Source organism: Pseudophryne corroboree, chromosome 4 (assembly GCF_028390025.1).
Source record: "Pseudophryne corroboree isolate aPseCor3 chromosome 4, aPseCor3.hap2, whole genome shotgun sequence".
NCBI classification, from domain to species: domain Eukaryota; kingdom Metazoa; phylum Chordata; class Amphibia; order Anura; family Myobatrachidae; genus Pseudophryne; species Pseudophryne corroboree.
Window position 1 is genome coordinate 477,823,384 of NC_086447.1, and position 14,188 is coordinate 477,837,571.

At 40.6% G+C, this 14,188-nt stretch overlaps 1 protein-coding gene across 1 annotated transcript in view; it reads left to right on the top strand.

Moving 5' to 3' along the window:
* The window catches only part of LIN28B (lin-28 homolog B), a 239,243-nt gene that overhangs the window by 53,704 nt on the left and 171,351 nt on the right, over positions 1 to 14,188 (top strand). The window contains exon 3 of the mRNA XM_063917047.1: positions 953 to 1,140. Coding sequence (XP_063773117.1) covers positions 953 to 1,140 — 188 coding nt within the window. The remainder of the gene's footprint in view (positions 1 to 952; positions 1,141 to 14,188) is intronic.

Below are 14,188 nucleotides of genomic sequence, written 5' to 3' on the forward strand. Positions count from 1 at the left end.
TTGGAGGACTCCAAGTTGCTAGACGTTGTCAGGGCCCTGAAAATATGTTTCCAGGACGGCTGGAGTCAGAAATTCTGACTCGCTGTTTATCCTGTATGCACCCAACAAGCTGGGTGCTCCTGCTTCTAAGCAGTCTATTGCTCGCTGGATTTGTAGTACAATTCAGCTTGCACATTCTGTGGCAGGCATACCACAGCTAAAATCTGTAAATGCCCATTCCACAAGGAAGGTGGGCTCATCTTGGGCGGCTGCCCGAGGGGTCTCGGCTTTACAACTTTGCCGAGCAGCTACTTGGTCAGGGGCAAACACGTTTGCAAAATTCTACAAATTTGATACCCTGGCTGAGGAGGACCTGGAGTTCTCTCATTCGGTGCTACAGAGTCATCCGCACTCTCCCGCCCGTTTGGGAGCTTTGGTATAATCCCCATGGTCCTTACGGAGTTCCCAGCATCCACTAGGACGTTAGAGAAAATAAGAATTTACTCACCGGTAATTCTATTTCTCGTAGTCCGTAGTGGATGCTGGGCGCCCATCCCAAGTGCGGATTGTCTGCAATACTTGTAAATAGTTATTGTTAACTAAAGGATTATTGTTGAGCCATCTGTTGAGAGGCTCAGTTGTTTTCATACTGTCAAACTGGATATAGTATCACGAGTTGTACGGTGTGATTGGTGTGGCTGGTAAGAGTCTTACCCGGGATTCTAAATCCTTCCTTATTATGTCTGCTCGTCCGGGCACAGTGTCCTAACTGAGGCTTGGAGGAGGGTCATGGTGGGAGGAGCCAGTGCACACCAGGTAGTCATAAATCTTTCTAGAGTGCCCAGCCTCCTTCGGAGCCCGCTATTCCCCATGGTCCTTACGGAGTTCCCAGCATCCACTACGGACTACGAGAAATAGAATTACCGGTGAGTAAATTCTTATTTACTATATTTTCTTTTTATCTCTTACCCAGGAGGGTCTGACAAAGGTGGCGGAGAGGAGCAGGGGAAGTTGCCAGAGGAGGAGGAGGAGGACACAGAGGTCCTGCGTGGTGCAGGCCACTGCAAATGGTTCAATGTGCGGATGGGATTCGGTTTCATCTCTATGACCAGCCGAGAGGGAAGTCCCTTGGAGAACCCGGTAGATGTTTTCGTACACCAAGTAAGTCGCCCCTCTTCCTCCTCCTGTTTGATAACCACCCATTAAGAGATGGACAAGCCACCCACATTGACCCTTTCAGTTCCAAGTAGATAGATTATTTGTTCTTTTATTTGCTGAACTGTGACAGGTATATTTTCATTGCCCGTTTTTCCACTGTTGCTTATCCTCTGTTAGCTAAATTAAATCACTGAGCCAGATACCTACAGTATGTCTCATTCGTATGGTGCACACCAAGTTAGCATTGCTTTATAGATATTTATTTTGTGGGGGGGGGGAGGGGTGGTTATATCAAAGCCTGGAGAGAGTTAAATTGTGAGCGATAAAGTACTATCCAACCAGCATCTGTCTTACATTTTACGGGCTGTATTTGAAAAATTACAGGAGCTGATTGGTTGGTTCTTTATCTCTCGTAGAGCTTTGATAAATACCATCCTTAGTCCCTGCCCAAGTAGCGTTAACAATCTAAGTTCCCTACCACAAGTACATATACACTATGGTTTACAGTTAGACACTAACCTACTAGTATGATTTTGAGGGGGAAAGCTGGAGGAAACCCATGCAAACATGGGGATAACATGCAAACTCCACACATACAGTGCTATGTTGGTGGGAATTGAACTTGGGACCACAGTTCTGTGAGGCAGCAAGCTAATCATTTCACCTCTATGTTGGCCCTGATCTGTTTGTGTGTAGATATTTCTGACTTCAAAAAATGTTTTTATTGGGTTGGTAAAAGATAATCATTACTTTATAGTTCATATTAGATTTGCTTTAACCACTGTACCTTAAATTGATGTAATTAGCCAGTTAACATCACGTGTAGCTCAACCTTTGTTTCACTATTAGCTACACAATCCTTTTCAAATAAGATCGACAACACTGGGTGACTGCATACATCTTCTTGGTTTGATCTTGATATTTATAAAGTCCTAACAGAACAGCTGCCAAAATACAAGGGGCAAACAATTATAAAGTTAATAGCTACATTATAAAAGAGCCATGTTGCCTGTATTCTGGTTGTGAACAGCAGGACATCTCATGGGAGTCTTAGGGTGTGTACACACGGTGAGATATTTTCTTTCGATTTTGACTATATAGTCAAAATCGCAAGAAAAGTTAGTGCCGATCGCAAGGTGAAAGACACCTTGCGATCCCGATGCGCGGTCCCGCCAGGTCGGCATCGCAAGAAAAGATAGACTGTGCAGGCAAGTCAATCCTTGCTAGATCGGTGTACTATCTAGTTCATCTCACATGTCAATGACCTCTCACATAAGCCAAAATCTCACATAAGCCAAAATTGTAAGCACACATAGCCCATATCTCAAGAAACGTTAGTCAAAATCGGTGGTGCTGGGCTCTGGGGAGCTCAAGGGAAATCACAAGTGAAAATTGGGCATAGCAAGGATCTCACCGTATGTACACACCTTTAGCCCTGCCTCTTTAAGGGCACTGAAGTCAAAACATCATGTGGCCAGAGGCACTTCATGGTTATACTTTTCTAATGTGTGATTTGTACTTTTCTTCCATTTTTGTGTAAAATTGCTGGTACTACAATTGGCAACGCAGACTAATATCCAGCTGTAATAGTTTTGCAATTGGATTGTCACCCAAAGGTGCACATTAGGAACAGACACTAGGTATAGCAATAATTTTTGTGTTTCACATGCAGACTTAAGGTGCATACACACTGAGTGCTTTTCCCCCCTGCCCAGCGATGTCAGCTGTGAACGGCTTGCCGTAACAGGACGCTATGGAAAGCCACTCACCCTGCCGTTCATCTACTTGTAATACCAGTAGATGAACGGCGGCCGCCAGCGATGAAGCGGGCATCGCTTGTGCATACACACTGAAAGCAGCTCAACACACCAAAAGTGAGCTGCTTTCAGCTCAAAATCACCCAGTGTTTATGGGCCTTTATAATATGTGCAAAAACGCTTTATAATAAGTTACTGGAAATCTGATTTGCCGATCCTATACATGCGTTGTGCATTGCAGGATAACAGGGTGGTTGTTTCTGATTAGCGTAATTTCATAGCATCCTGCCCGCTACAATTACATTTTAGATTGCATATTGATTGGTATTGGTACAATCATTCAAAGGGTATGCTATAATGTTACAACATGTCTTCCAGCACGTTTGGAGCTTTTTAGGTGGATACTTCATTTGTAGGCATGGTCTTCTCTTTTCTCTTTGTAATAGTAATGTGCTGCAAACCTAATTATTTATATATTTGTTTTCTTGTAAAATGATTCATTTTATTTTGCTTAATGAATGGAACTGGTGTCCCCTTGCCCCTCCTATACTTTCCTTTTTATATGCTCCTGTGGTTGCTTTGATTGGGGCCATGGCTCAGCCCGAAAGAAACAAAGCTCTGGTGACACGGAGCTTGATGGTTCACGAGGGGACATCTCTGCTCTATGCTGGATATCCTGCCCCAAGGCCCAGCACTCACGTTTCTCTTTTTCATCAAATACATGGGTGTTTATTTTTATGGAAGGGTTTCCCTTTAGTCTTCTTATTCTTTGGGTTTTTGTTTTGCTTCCTACTAGTCACATAACATAAACCAGCCTATAGCTTGGTAGTGTGTGTAATTGTTTTTTCTTTTTCCCCTCCTTGGAATCTAGTTGCCTAAATCTTTGTCATATCTGATTACTATCAGTCACCTAGTCCCCCTTTTCATTTGAACCTCCCTTAGGTCGTTAAATAGCTTTTTACGACCCCATAAATGTATTTTACAGATGAATAAAATAAAGAAAAAAAGCTTTGTGTAATTGTATATTTATAAACTTATTTTTTAGGGGGTGTAAATTATGGATGAATCTAAAAATGGACATTTGTTAAACGGATATACCACACTTAAGTATATTTCAAAGAATGACAAAATATTCTGATATGAAATACTTGTATTTGATGTATATGTAGCATTTTATTGACACTATTTTGCACTCCTCTTATGTATAGCTTTTTTTTTTAGCAGTTCACAATGGAGCTTGGTCTTTTAATTCATTTATATATCAAGTAAAAGCAGTTGGTGTGTGTATATGTACATGGTACAATGGTCTCATCAAAGAGTATTATAATAAAAAAATAAAATAAAAAGTGTGTGTGTGTGTGTATATATATATGTGTATACATATGTATGTATATATATATATATATATATTGTGTGTGTGTGTGTGTGTGTGTATGTATATATATATATATATATATATATATATATATATATATATATATATATATATATAATTTATAGTACTCTTTGATGATACCATTGTACCATGTAGCACCAACGGTCCAGCTTTTAAGTATATCCATGGCTCAGCACAGATCGTTAACTGAGGTCCTAATTAAATCATCTGTGGTCAAGCATGGATATACTTAAATACTGGGCCAGTGGGATGCATTGAGAACTGTATTTAGGAATCTCAGTCTTAAGGAATTGTTTAATGTCGCCTTTAAAGGTGGTAAATATTTCTTAACCGAGTTATGTGACAGAATGTATTCGGTTACTTTAAAAATACTGTGTGCCATGTATCAGTTATTCACTTCTTCTGTGACTTTTGGAATACAGATTTGCATCTTCCAGTGGGAAGCCAGGCTCAGCCCACTGAGTTGCTACACCTATAACACATCATTGCGTAATGTGCTATCACTATGTTCTATTGCACTTTGTGTAATTTGTACGTTTGCTGCTATTATGCTGTGTTTTTTTTTTTTTTTTTACCCCCATGCAATATTTTAGATTTGATGTGGATGCAATTTTCATTACAAATTGTGTGGTTTTTCTTTTTCTCTTTAACCGAATTGTATTTTTATGTAAAATAGCGATCCATTGTAAATCATGGCATTATACAAAATGCAACCAATAGCAATATTATGTCAGTGTAAAGTTATTTTGAATAATGCTGGTGTAATGGCCACTGTTTGTGTATAGTAAAGCATTAATGCAAATTCTATAATTGTGTATTTATGAATGCTTTGTTATTACTTGCGATTACATGAATGTGGCTGCTGACAGACCTTATACTCCAAAACAGAACATATGGCAAATCATGTAGCTGTAAGCATTAAAGTAACTTTAAACTTCAAATCTTGGTTGATATTGTAGGGTTTGTCTGATATCGGTAGTTTATCAGGAGTAGAGATATTAGGATAAACCTGTAAGCCTTTTCCTTCTGTACATCTTTGGAATTTACTGGGGGGGGGGGGTCGATTTCTGAGGATAAAATGGCTGATAACCGTAGAAATGAATATGCAGTGGGGGAAATATAAGTTTACATTAATGTCAATCATCTTCATTGCAGTGAATTATTGATAATGTATGTTATAAATGCTTCATTAACACTAAGTAAATGTCTTGGATAATACACTATCCCACTATGAGAGAGAATGTTTGAGCAAAGATTTTTACATGGTATAGGAAAACATGTGTTCAATCCACTCCTAAGGTCTGTTGACATTTAATTGTTTTAGTTGGTTTCATTACATTGTTTCCATGTGACATGATTGGTTTGTTTACATAAAGGGTGGTAGTGCTAAATATCTCTGCACGTAAAAACTCAACATTATTACAGTTTTTATGGTGTTAATGTTAGTTTAAACAGAATAAAGCATACATTTTATTGTTTTTCCGGATTTGTCTTTGTCCTGAAAGATTGCATTGCCCCTTATTAACTAGGAAATTGTCTATCTGCAAACCAATTTGAAATAAGGTTTTTAATCATGCTTGTGTATTCCTCCCTGTTTCTTTTGGCTGGGTAAGGGGGGGGGGGGGGGGGTTGTCATGCTGAGAAATCAAGACACAATAATAATAATTTATTTCTGGAATGAAGAAACTTGTATATGATCCTTGTTAAATGTATATATAATATATATTTTTTTTTATTGGTATTATATCCGCTTCTGTGATGCACAATTAGACTTTTCAATCCTAATAATAAACCTAAGACTGCATGTACCTTCTACTGCTGCAGTACTCTACATATTTAATACCTCCTCCATACTGTTTTTTAAAATATATTAGAATGACCCTTTTTACCTTTTGTATTTTGTCCTCCCTTTTTTTTTTTCTTATTTTAAATTTACTTTGGAAAAAAATAGTAATACATGTCCCCATGGAACTTTTTAAATTTAAATGGTTTGCTCTCTTTTAGGTCAACAATCAGAAGTTACATTATTGGATCTTATGCTCCAAATTTATATATTAAGACCAGAAACGCTCAATTTTATAAAGCTGTAATTTTATAATTAGATTTTGAGCAATGAATTGTTAGTCTACTAAAAAAAATGAATTCACAACATTTTTCATAGCTATAATATCAGTTACATTATTTGTGCCTTTTTAAATCAAATATTTTCTATATAAATAGAACGGATTCTTTGAAAAATAAAATACTGACACCCTTGTTTTCCTAGATTTTATCGATAGCTATAAAGTTGTGCATTGACTATTGGTCTAACAGGTTTTATAAGCTTTGTCCATTTCCATAATAACGGTTTATGGATTTATTTTTGTGTGTTAAATGTAGAAAACACATTCTTGCCTAAGAATAGCCTAATTTTCTTTCATTAACCAATGTATCAATGCTCGTATAGTGGTGAACCTAGGCTTACAGACCGTACTTTCATTTATATCTGTACATGTTCTGTCTGAACAAATTTATTTGTGCATATTGTAAATACTAGAATCACTTACATTTTGTATTAGATGCTCACAATAAAAGAGAAATTGAACATTTCTTCCATTATACTGCATCACCTTGGTAATTCGTCAAATTAAATTGTACTTCAGTCTTTGCCCATTAACTTGTCTTTTTTATTTTCCCAATTAAGTTCTGGGTATTTATTTTGAATTTTGCAGCAGAAAAATGTAGGTGATTGGGAAACGATAGCTACATGCATCACGTAACTTCTTATATTCATTCAGATAATGTACTGACGTAATACAAATAGAAACATCTGTTATTCCATTGATTGTCCTCAACTGATCACAAAGATATTTCCTCTATTTTTGGAGAAACCTATGTGTTCCTTTCTCTTCAGCAGCAAACTGGTTAACTTTCCTTCCCCCACTCCATTGAAGATGCTTTGAATGGGAGGAATTTGTACCCTTTGACTCAGGTTGCAGACTCTCTCTTGATCAAACTGGGGAAGTGAGGGTCATAGTTGTTCTTTGCTTACCACTTCCTTAGGTACATTTAAAACCATATTTTGTCTACAGGATCCTTACCTCCATACATTTATTATACTCCAGTTGTGATCAGTTCCTTAGGACCAGAAATAGAAACATTGCTGTGTAGCAGATCTGAGCATCCTATACTCTTGTTGGATTGCAATTTATTTTTTCCTTTTCTGGGTGCTTTGAGTGTTTTTTTTTTTTTTTTTATTAATTTTATTTTTTTATTTATAAATTACCTATTTTTATATCTAGTTTTTATTTACTGTTTTAATATCTAGTGCTTGACAATATTTATGCTAATAATTGCAAGGGGTTCTGCATGTAATATATATTTTTTATCTGGAGTGTACTTTATCTATAGTCCCAAACAAGATACACTGGAGAATCATAGAGCACAGGGGCCACCTATCACTGCAGTTGTTGGACAATTGTTTGTTTATTAGCTGTGTAGCTTAAAACTTTTATATATCCTATAAAATACACACCAGATTTGTTTGTTAAATGCAATAAATATTATGCATTGTGATATTCAGTGATGACTTTTGCATTGTGGAGAAGTTCTAGCATTAAAATATTGTCATTGTGAATACTACTGTGGCAGGAAACCTGGTGGGGGAGGTGATGGCAGTTTTCACATTTTTGATGCATTCAGGAGGTTAAAGTGAGGCCCCCATTAAGATTAACCTCAGCTCATTACAGCTTTTTTGGCATGCAAACCCCACCCATAAATGGCCCTGGACAGCTAATACCAAGCTTTTGTTTCTCCTGCAGAAAGGCATCCCCTCACAGAGGAAAGAAAACAGTCCTCTCCCGTTCTGTTCTGGTCATGTGACTTCCCTTCACTGAGTCACAGATAGGGTTGAAGGTGAATTATAGGATGAATCAGATGTCAAAAATCCCCTCCTTCCCCTCTACCTCTCTCTGGAAACAAATATGGTTAAGATGTCTCATTTGTAATATGACATTGTCAATATATTGGGCAGTCTTGTGCCTGATGCATAATATTTGTACAATAAATGTTGAACTACATGTATTTAATGTACCCATTTTAATAAGTTTGGGCCACATACAAATATTGCATAAAATACTATAAATGTGCGATTTCCTGTTGGTGTATTCCTATATATATATATATATATATATATATATATATATATATATATATATATATATATATATATATATATATATATATCTATATCCCATATCTATATCCCATATCCGCTTTCCTACATTTTTGGGTTTCCTACTGAGATAATGACATATATTTTTATATATTGTGTGTGTATATATAGATACATAATATACATGAATATGTGTCATTATCTCAGTAGGGGAACAAAAAATGTGTGATTTTGGATAAGGGATACTCAACCTGTGTGTGTATGTCTGTCTATCTATCTATCTATCTATCTATCTATCTATCTATATATATATATATATATATATATCTCTCTCTCTATATATATATATATATATATATATATATATATATATATATATATATATATATATATATATATATATATATATATATATATATAGTAAGCGCTTGCATGTAATTAAAAATACACAGATGAAACAAGCAAAAAATAAATACTGACCTTTGTTGATGCCATGTGAAATAAAGAGGTACTATTTCCATTTCATATCATGCTAGCTTTTGTTTTTGAGCATAATGAACGTTACCATATTTTCTCAGAACTCGCATAGTAGCAACTACTGTGGGGGAGGGGTCCCACCCACAAAGCTTCTGATGGGGGCTGAGATCCTTGCAGGGAATTGTGGTGATAAACACTCCCAACTTTAACAAATCAACAACATGTCAAGTCTACACTTTGCATGCAACATGTAAAGACATGGTTTAGTGATTAACCTTTCCCTGTCTTAGTCTGCACATGAGAGGCTCGCGTGAACAGATATATTTTTATGACTTTGTAGTACAGCTTTTAAAGGCATGCTTTTTAGGTCGACAAAATTGCCTTACACTTGTTAGCAGAATAGGATGCTATAATAAATGAGTTAAGGGTTAATTTAATGTTTTGGATTTTCACTTTCTAATATAAATTCTAGTATATGGTAAAACTTAAAAAATGCATTTATTAGTAGTTAACTCTGTTACATGTGGATATTGCGGATTAGGTTTAAGATGCGCTTATGCATGTTCTATACAGTTGCTTATTAGAAAGCCATGCTTGGTATTGCTGTGGTTGAGTTGCTGATTGACCACTTTGCAATTAATGAAAATATAAAATGAATTTGTACTTTTTAATTTATTTACTGTTTTAAAAATTGTCCTGCTGCTGTTGTATTGCAGGCAGGGCCAGCAACAGACATCTTGGGGCCCGGTACAGTGATATCTCTGGGGCCCCTCAGAGCAAAGGAATTTGCTGCGCTATATAATAAACTGTTATTAAATAAATATATATATCTACATATTATTTATTTACAGTATACAGATATATAAATATGTATATCTCTCCTTCCTCCCCCAACACACACACCACGGTCTGTCTCTCCCCAATAACTCCATGATGATTCCCTGCTCACATCCCTGCTGGACACTAAGTGGCATAGTCTTGGGGCCCCTCTGATCCCTGGGGCCCAGTACAGGTGTCCCCTTTGACCCCCCCTATCGCCGGCCCTGATTGCAGGCCAACAATATTGTTGGTTTCTGTTGAACCTGAATAAGGACATAAAACCACCAGAGGTTCTACTAGGCAGAAAGTAGGTGACCGCAAAAAGCAAGATAATGGTCGTGTATATACGGGTCTATTGGTGAGAGATCTTCATCCTTTAGAGGTTGATGTTGTGTCATTTTTGTGGTGTGCTTGAAAAATAGGTGACGTGTTGAATAATGCAGGGACCAAAAACGTAAATAAAGCAAGCATTGTAAAATGCTGTATAGGTAGATATACAGAATAATAAATATTCAGATGCAGTGGTTCCCAATCAGTATAAGCATTTTTTTTTTCACAACACCCCTAAGCCAAAAGTTTCTTATTGCGAAATTCTGCAACAAATAGGAAATTAAGTAAATTGTGCTATTATGTCATGGTTTGGTTATGTAGTGGTACACAGGATTGATATTTCTTTGTCTACATTTTTTGATGGAGAAAATCAGAGCTGGTGGCTGCCAGTCACATGAGCCATAAATAATTAATTTTATTTGGGCATGGAGCACTAACCTATGGCACCCCCAACAAGTGCCCTGCTGCATCCCAGAGTGCCATGGCACCCAGTTTGGGAACCACTGGTTTAATGGATTAGCCTTAGCAATTGTTTTGAATTTGATTCAGTAGCTGCATTTCTGCTGGGTAATGCTCGTTTTTAATATACTTAATGAAAACGTGAAATTTAACCTTTTCTCTTACGTCCTAGGGCAGTGATGGCTAACCTTGACAATCCAGCTGTTGTTGAACTACACATCCCAGCATGCCCTGCATCAGTTTTGCTATTTGGCCATGCTAAAACTGATGCAGGGCATGCTGGGATGTGTAGTTCAACAGCTGGAGTGTCAAGGTTTGCCATCACTGTCCTAGGGAGTAGTGTGGATAGATTTAGTACCATGGGGTATAGACGGGTCCACTAGGAGCCATGGGCACTATAGAAGTTTGACTAGGTGTGCTGGCTCCTCCCTCTATGCCCCTCCTACCAGACTCAGTTTAGAGGAGGGGCTGGTCACATCTCTGGAAGCTCCTGCAGAGTTTTCTGCATTTATTTTTTTAAGTTTGTTATTTTCTCTTACGTCCTAAAGGATGATGGAGTCCACATTAGTACCATGGAGGTATAGACGGGTCCACCAGGAGCCACAGGCACTTTAAGAATTTGAGAGTGTGGGCAGGCTCCTCCCTCTATGCCACTCTTACCAGACTCAGTTTAGAAAATGTGCCCAGAGGAGCCGGTCACAGCTATGGGAGCTCTCCAGAGTTTCCTTACTAAAAGTAATTTTTTAGAGTTTTTATTGTTTAAGTGGGAGGCTGCTGGCAACAGCCTCCCTGCAACGAGGGATTTAGGGGGGGAGCAGTGTCCGCCCTGCGTGGTCTGTGCCACTGTCTCCGCTGACTGGACACTGAGTTTCAGAGGGGATAGATCGTTCCCCGCCACAGGGGATCGATCACCCCAGCAGCATGCCGCCACCCCCTTGCAGAGCTGAAGATTGTGTCGAGCGAGACACCGACCCTCCTAGCAAGTGGGGGCCGGTGTGAAGATGGCGGCATCAGGGTAGGAGCGCAGTATTAACTGTGTGCTCCGGGAGGCTCAGCGGTACATTGTGCGGCGCTGTGAGGGGCGCCCTGAGCCAGCGCCCGCACCCTACACTGGTCACTCAGCCTGTCGGGGTCCCCGGATCTCAGCCAGCATCAATCCTCAGGCCAGTATAATCCTATGAAGAGCGGGAAGACAGCGCCATCTTGGGGGCGGAGCTTCAGAGCGGACCCAGCGCCATTTTCCTGCCTGCACAGCGCTGTCCAGGAAAGAAGCAAGTCCCTCCACAGCAATCTCCAGTTATCTCACGGTACCAGGGGGTTGTAGAAGGGGTGGAGGCTGCAAAACGGCTGTGTGACCTATTAAGGTACACAGTCAGTGCTCATAATGGTCTCCCTTATATGTAGTGTTCACTCTAGGCTGTTTTAGCAGGGCGCCGCGCCCTGCCCGTTTTTTAGCAGGCAAAACCCGCCCTGCCCCTTTTGCGACGCCCTGCTAGAACAGCCGCCCGCTTCCTGCCCTCCCGGCGTGTATAGATGCCGTGCGCATGCGCGCGGCATCCATTCACGCATTGGTAGAGGGCTGGGGGAAGCCCAGCACCGACGGAGGTGCTGGGCACGCCCCCAACAGTGACGTCGCCGGCCACAGACGCTCTCTATAGTAGCGTCTGTGGGCCGCACCGCCCCCTAAAATGACGTAGGCGTGGCCACGCCCCTAATTTGCGTGGCCGCCCCCCCCCCCCCCCCCCCGTTTCGGACGCGCACATGTGCCCCCGGAGTCCGGCACCCTGCCCCTTTTCACTCCTAGAGTGAACACTAATATGTATAAAAGCGCTGTGTGTGGGTTGGCTCCAATCTCTGTGTCTCTCTTGCCATTCTTGGGGAGAAACTCTGTCTATATCCCCTGTGTGTGTGGGTGTCGGTGGAGTGTTTGTGGTCACCAATAGCAGACCCTGTGTCATATGCTGCAGAGGATTTGTCCTCTCAAGATGATCCCATTCCATGTAATCAGGATTGCACTGATTTATCACAGATTCCAGCAAGGGAGCCGGAATGGTTATCCTCTATCAAAAATATGATTTCTCAGATTTCACAGAGGGTTGCACAAAATGAATCTGCTACCCAGGTGCTGCAGAATATGGCAGTCAAGCCCAGTTCTGGTACCTCAGGTCCCCCCATTGTGTACTCCCATAAGCGTCCTTTAGCACAAATTATGCAGGATGACACTAATACAGATTCTGATGGTGGTGATGGGGTACTGGGGACAGCATCTCTAGCTAAAGGGGTGCAGTTGATAGAGGCTATTGAAGATGTATTGATTTATTAATGATACATCACCTGAGCGGGTTGAGGAAGCTTACTTCACTGAGAATAAGAAAGCCTCGCTAACCTTCCCTGCGTCAAAAGAATTAAATGCTATTTTTGAAAAGGCTTGAGAAAAAATTCCAGATCCCTAAGAGGGTTCAGGTGGCATTTCCTTTCCCTGTTGAGGATAGGAAAAAATGGGAAAACCCGCCTATTGTTGACGCGTCAGTATCCAGACTTTCAAAAAAGTTGGTGTTGCCTGTTCCGGGATCTTCCGCCCTGAAAGAGCCGGCTGATTGTAAGATTGATAATACGCTCAAATCCATGTACACTGCTTCAGGGGCTATACTGCGTCCCACTAATGCCAGTGCTTGGATTGCCAAAGCTATAGTAAAGTGGTCTAGCACCTTACTTGAAGATTTGGATACTATGGATAAGGATGATGTTGGCTTATTTTTGTGCAACATTCAGGATTCAGCGGGATTTCTGGTGGAATCCATGAATGATCTGGGTCCCATGGCTGCAGGAATTTCTTCCATGTCGGTCTCAGTGTGGCGAGGACTGTGGCTACGTCAATGGTCTGCCGACACAGAATCCAGGAAAAATGTGCAGTCCCTACCGTATACAGATCAGGCTCTCTTTGGGGAAGCGCTAGATGCGTGGATTTCCACGGCTACAGCGGGTAAGTCTCCCTTTCTTCCCTCAGCTGCTCCTTCTTTGAAGAAACGGTTTTCTTCACCTACATCACAGCCCTTTCGGACTACGAAGTCCAGAAAGGCCAGGCCGTCCAACACCTTCTTTCGGGGAGGTAGGCCCAAGTCCAAGAGACCTGCTACGGCAGGTTCCCAGGAACAGAAACCTATTTCAGGTACACCAAAGTCCTCCGCATGACGGTGGACTGCTGGTCCCGGAGTTGGGGCCGGTGGGAGCGAGACTCGGGCAATTCAGTCACGTCTGTGTGTCGTCCAGCCTGGATCCCTGGCTGCAAGATATTGTGTCCCAGGGGTACAGGCTGGAGTTTCAAAATCTCCCCCCTCACCGATTTTTCAAATCAGGTTTACCAGCTCTGCTGGCAGACAGGACGGTCCTACAAGCCGCCGTCCAGAAGTTGGTGGAAACACAAGTCATTGTGCCCGTACCACCTCATATGCACAACAAGGGTTACTATACAAACCTTTTCGTGGTACAGAAACCGGATGGTTCAGTCAGGCCCATTCTGAACCTAAAGTCACTAAACCTCTTTCTGAAGGAGTTCAGGTTCAAAATGGAGTCTCTAAGATTGGTGATATCAAGTCTGGAAGAGGGGGGAATTCCTGGTATCCCTGGATATCAAGGATGCGTACTTCCACATTCCGATCT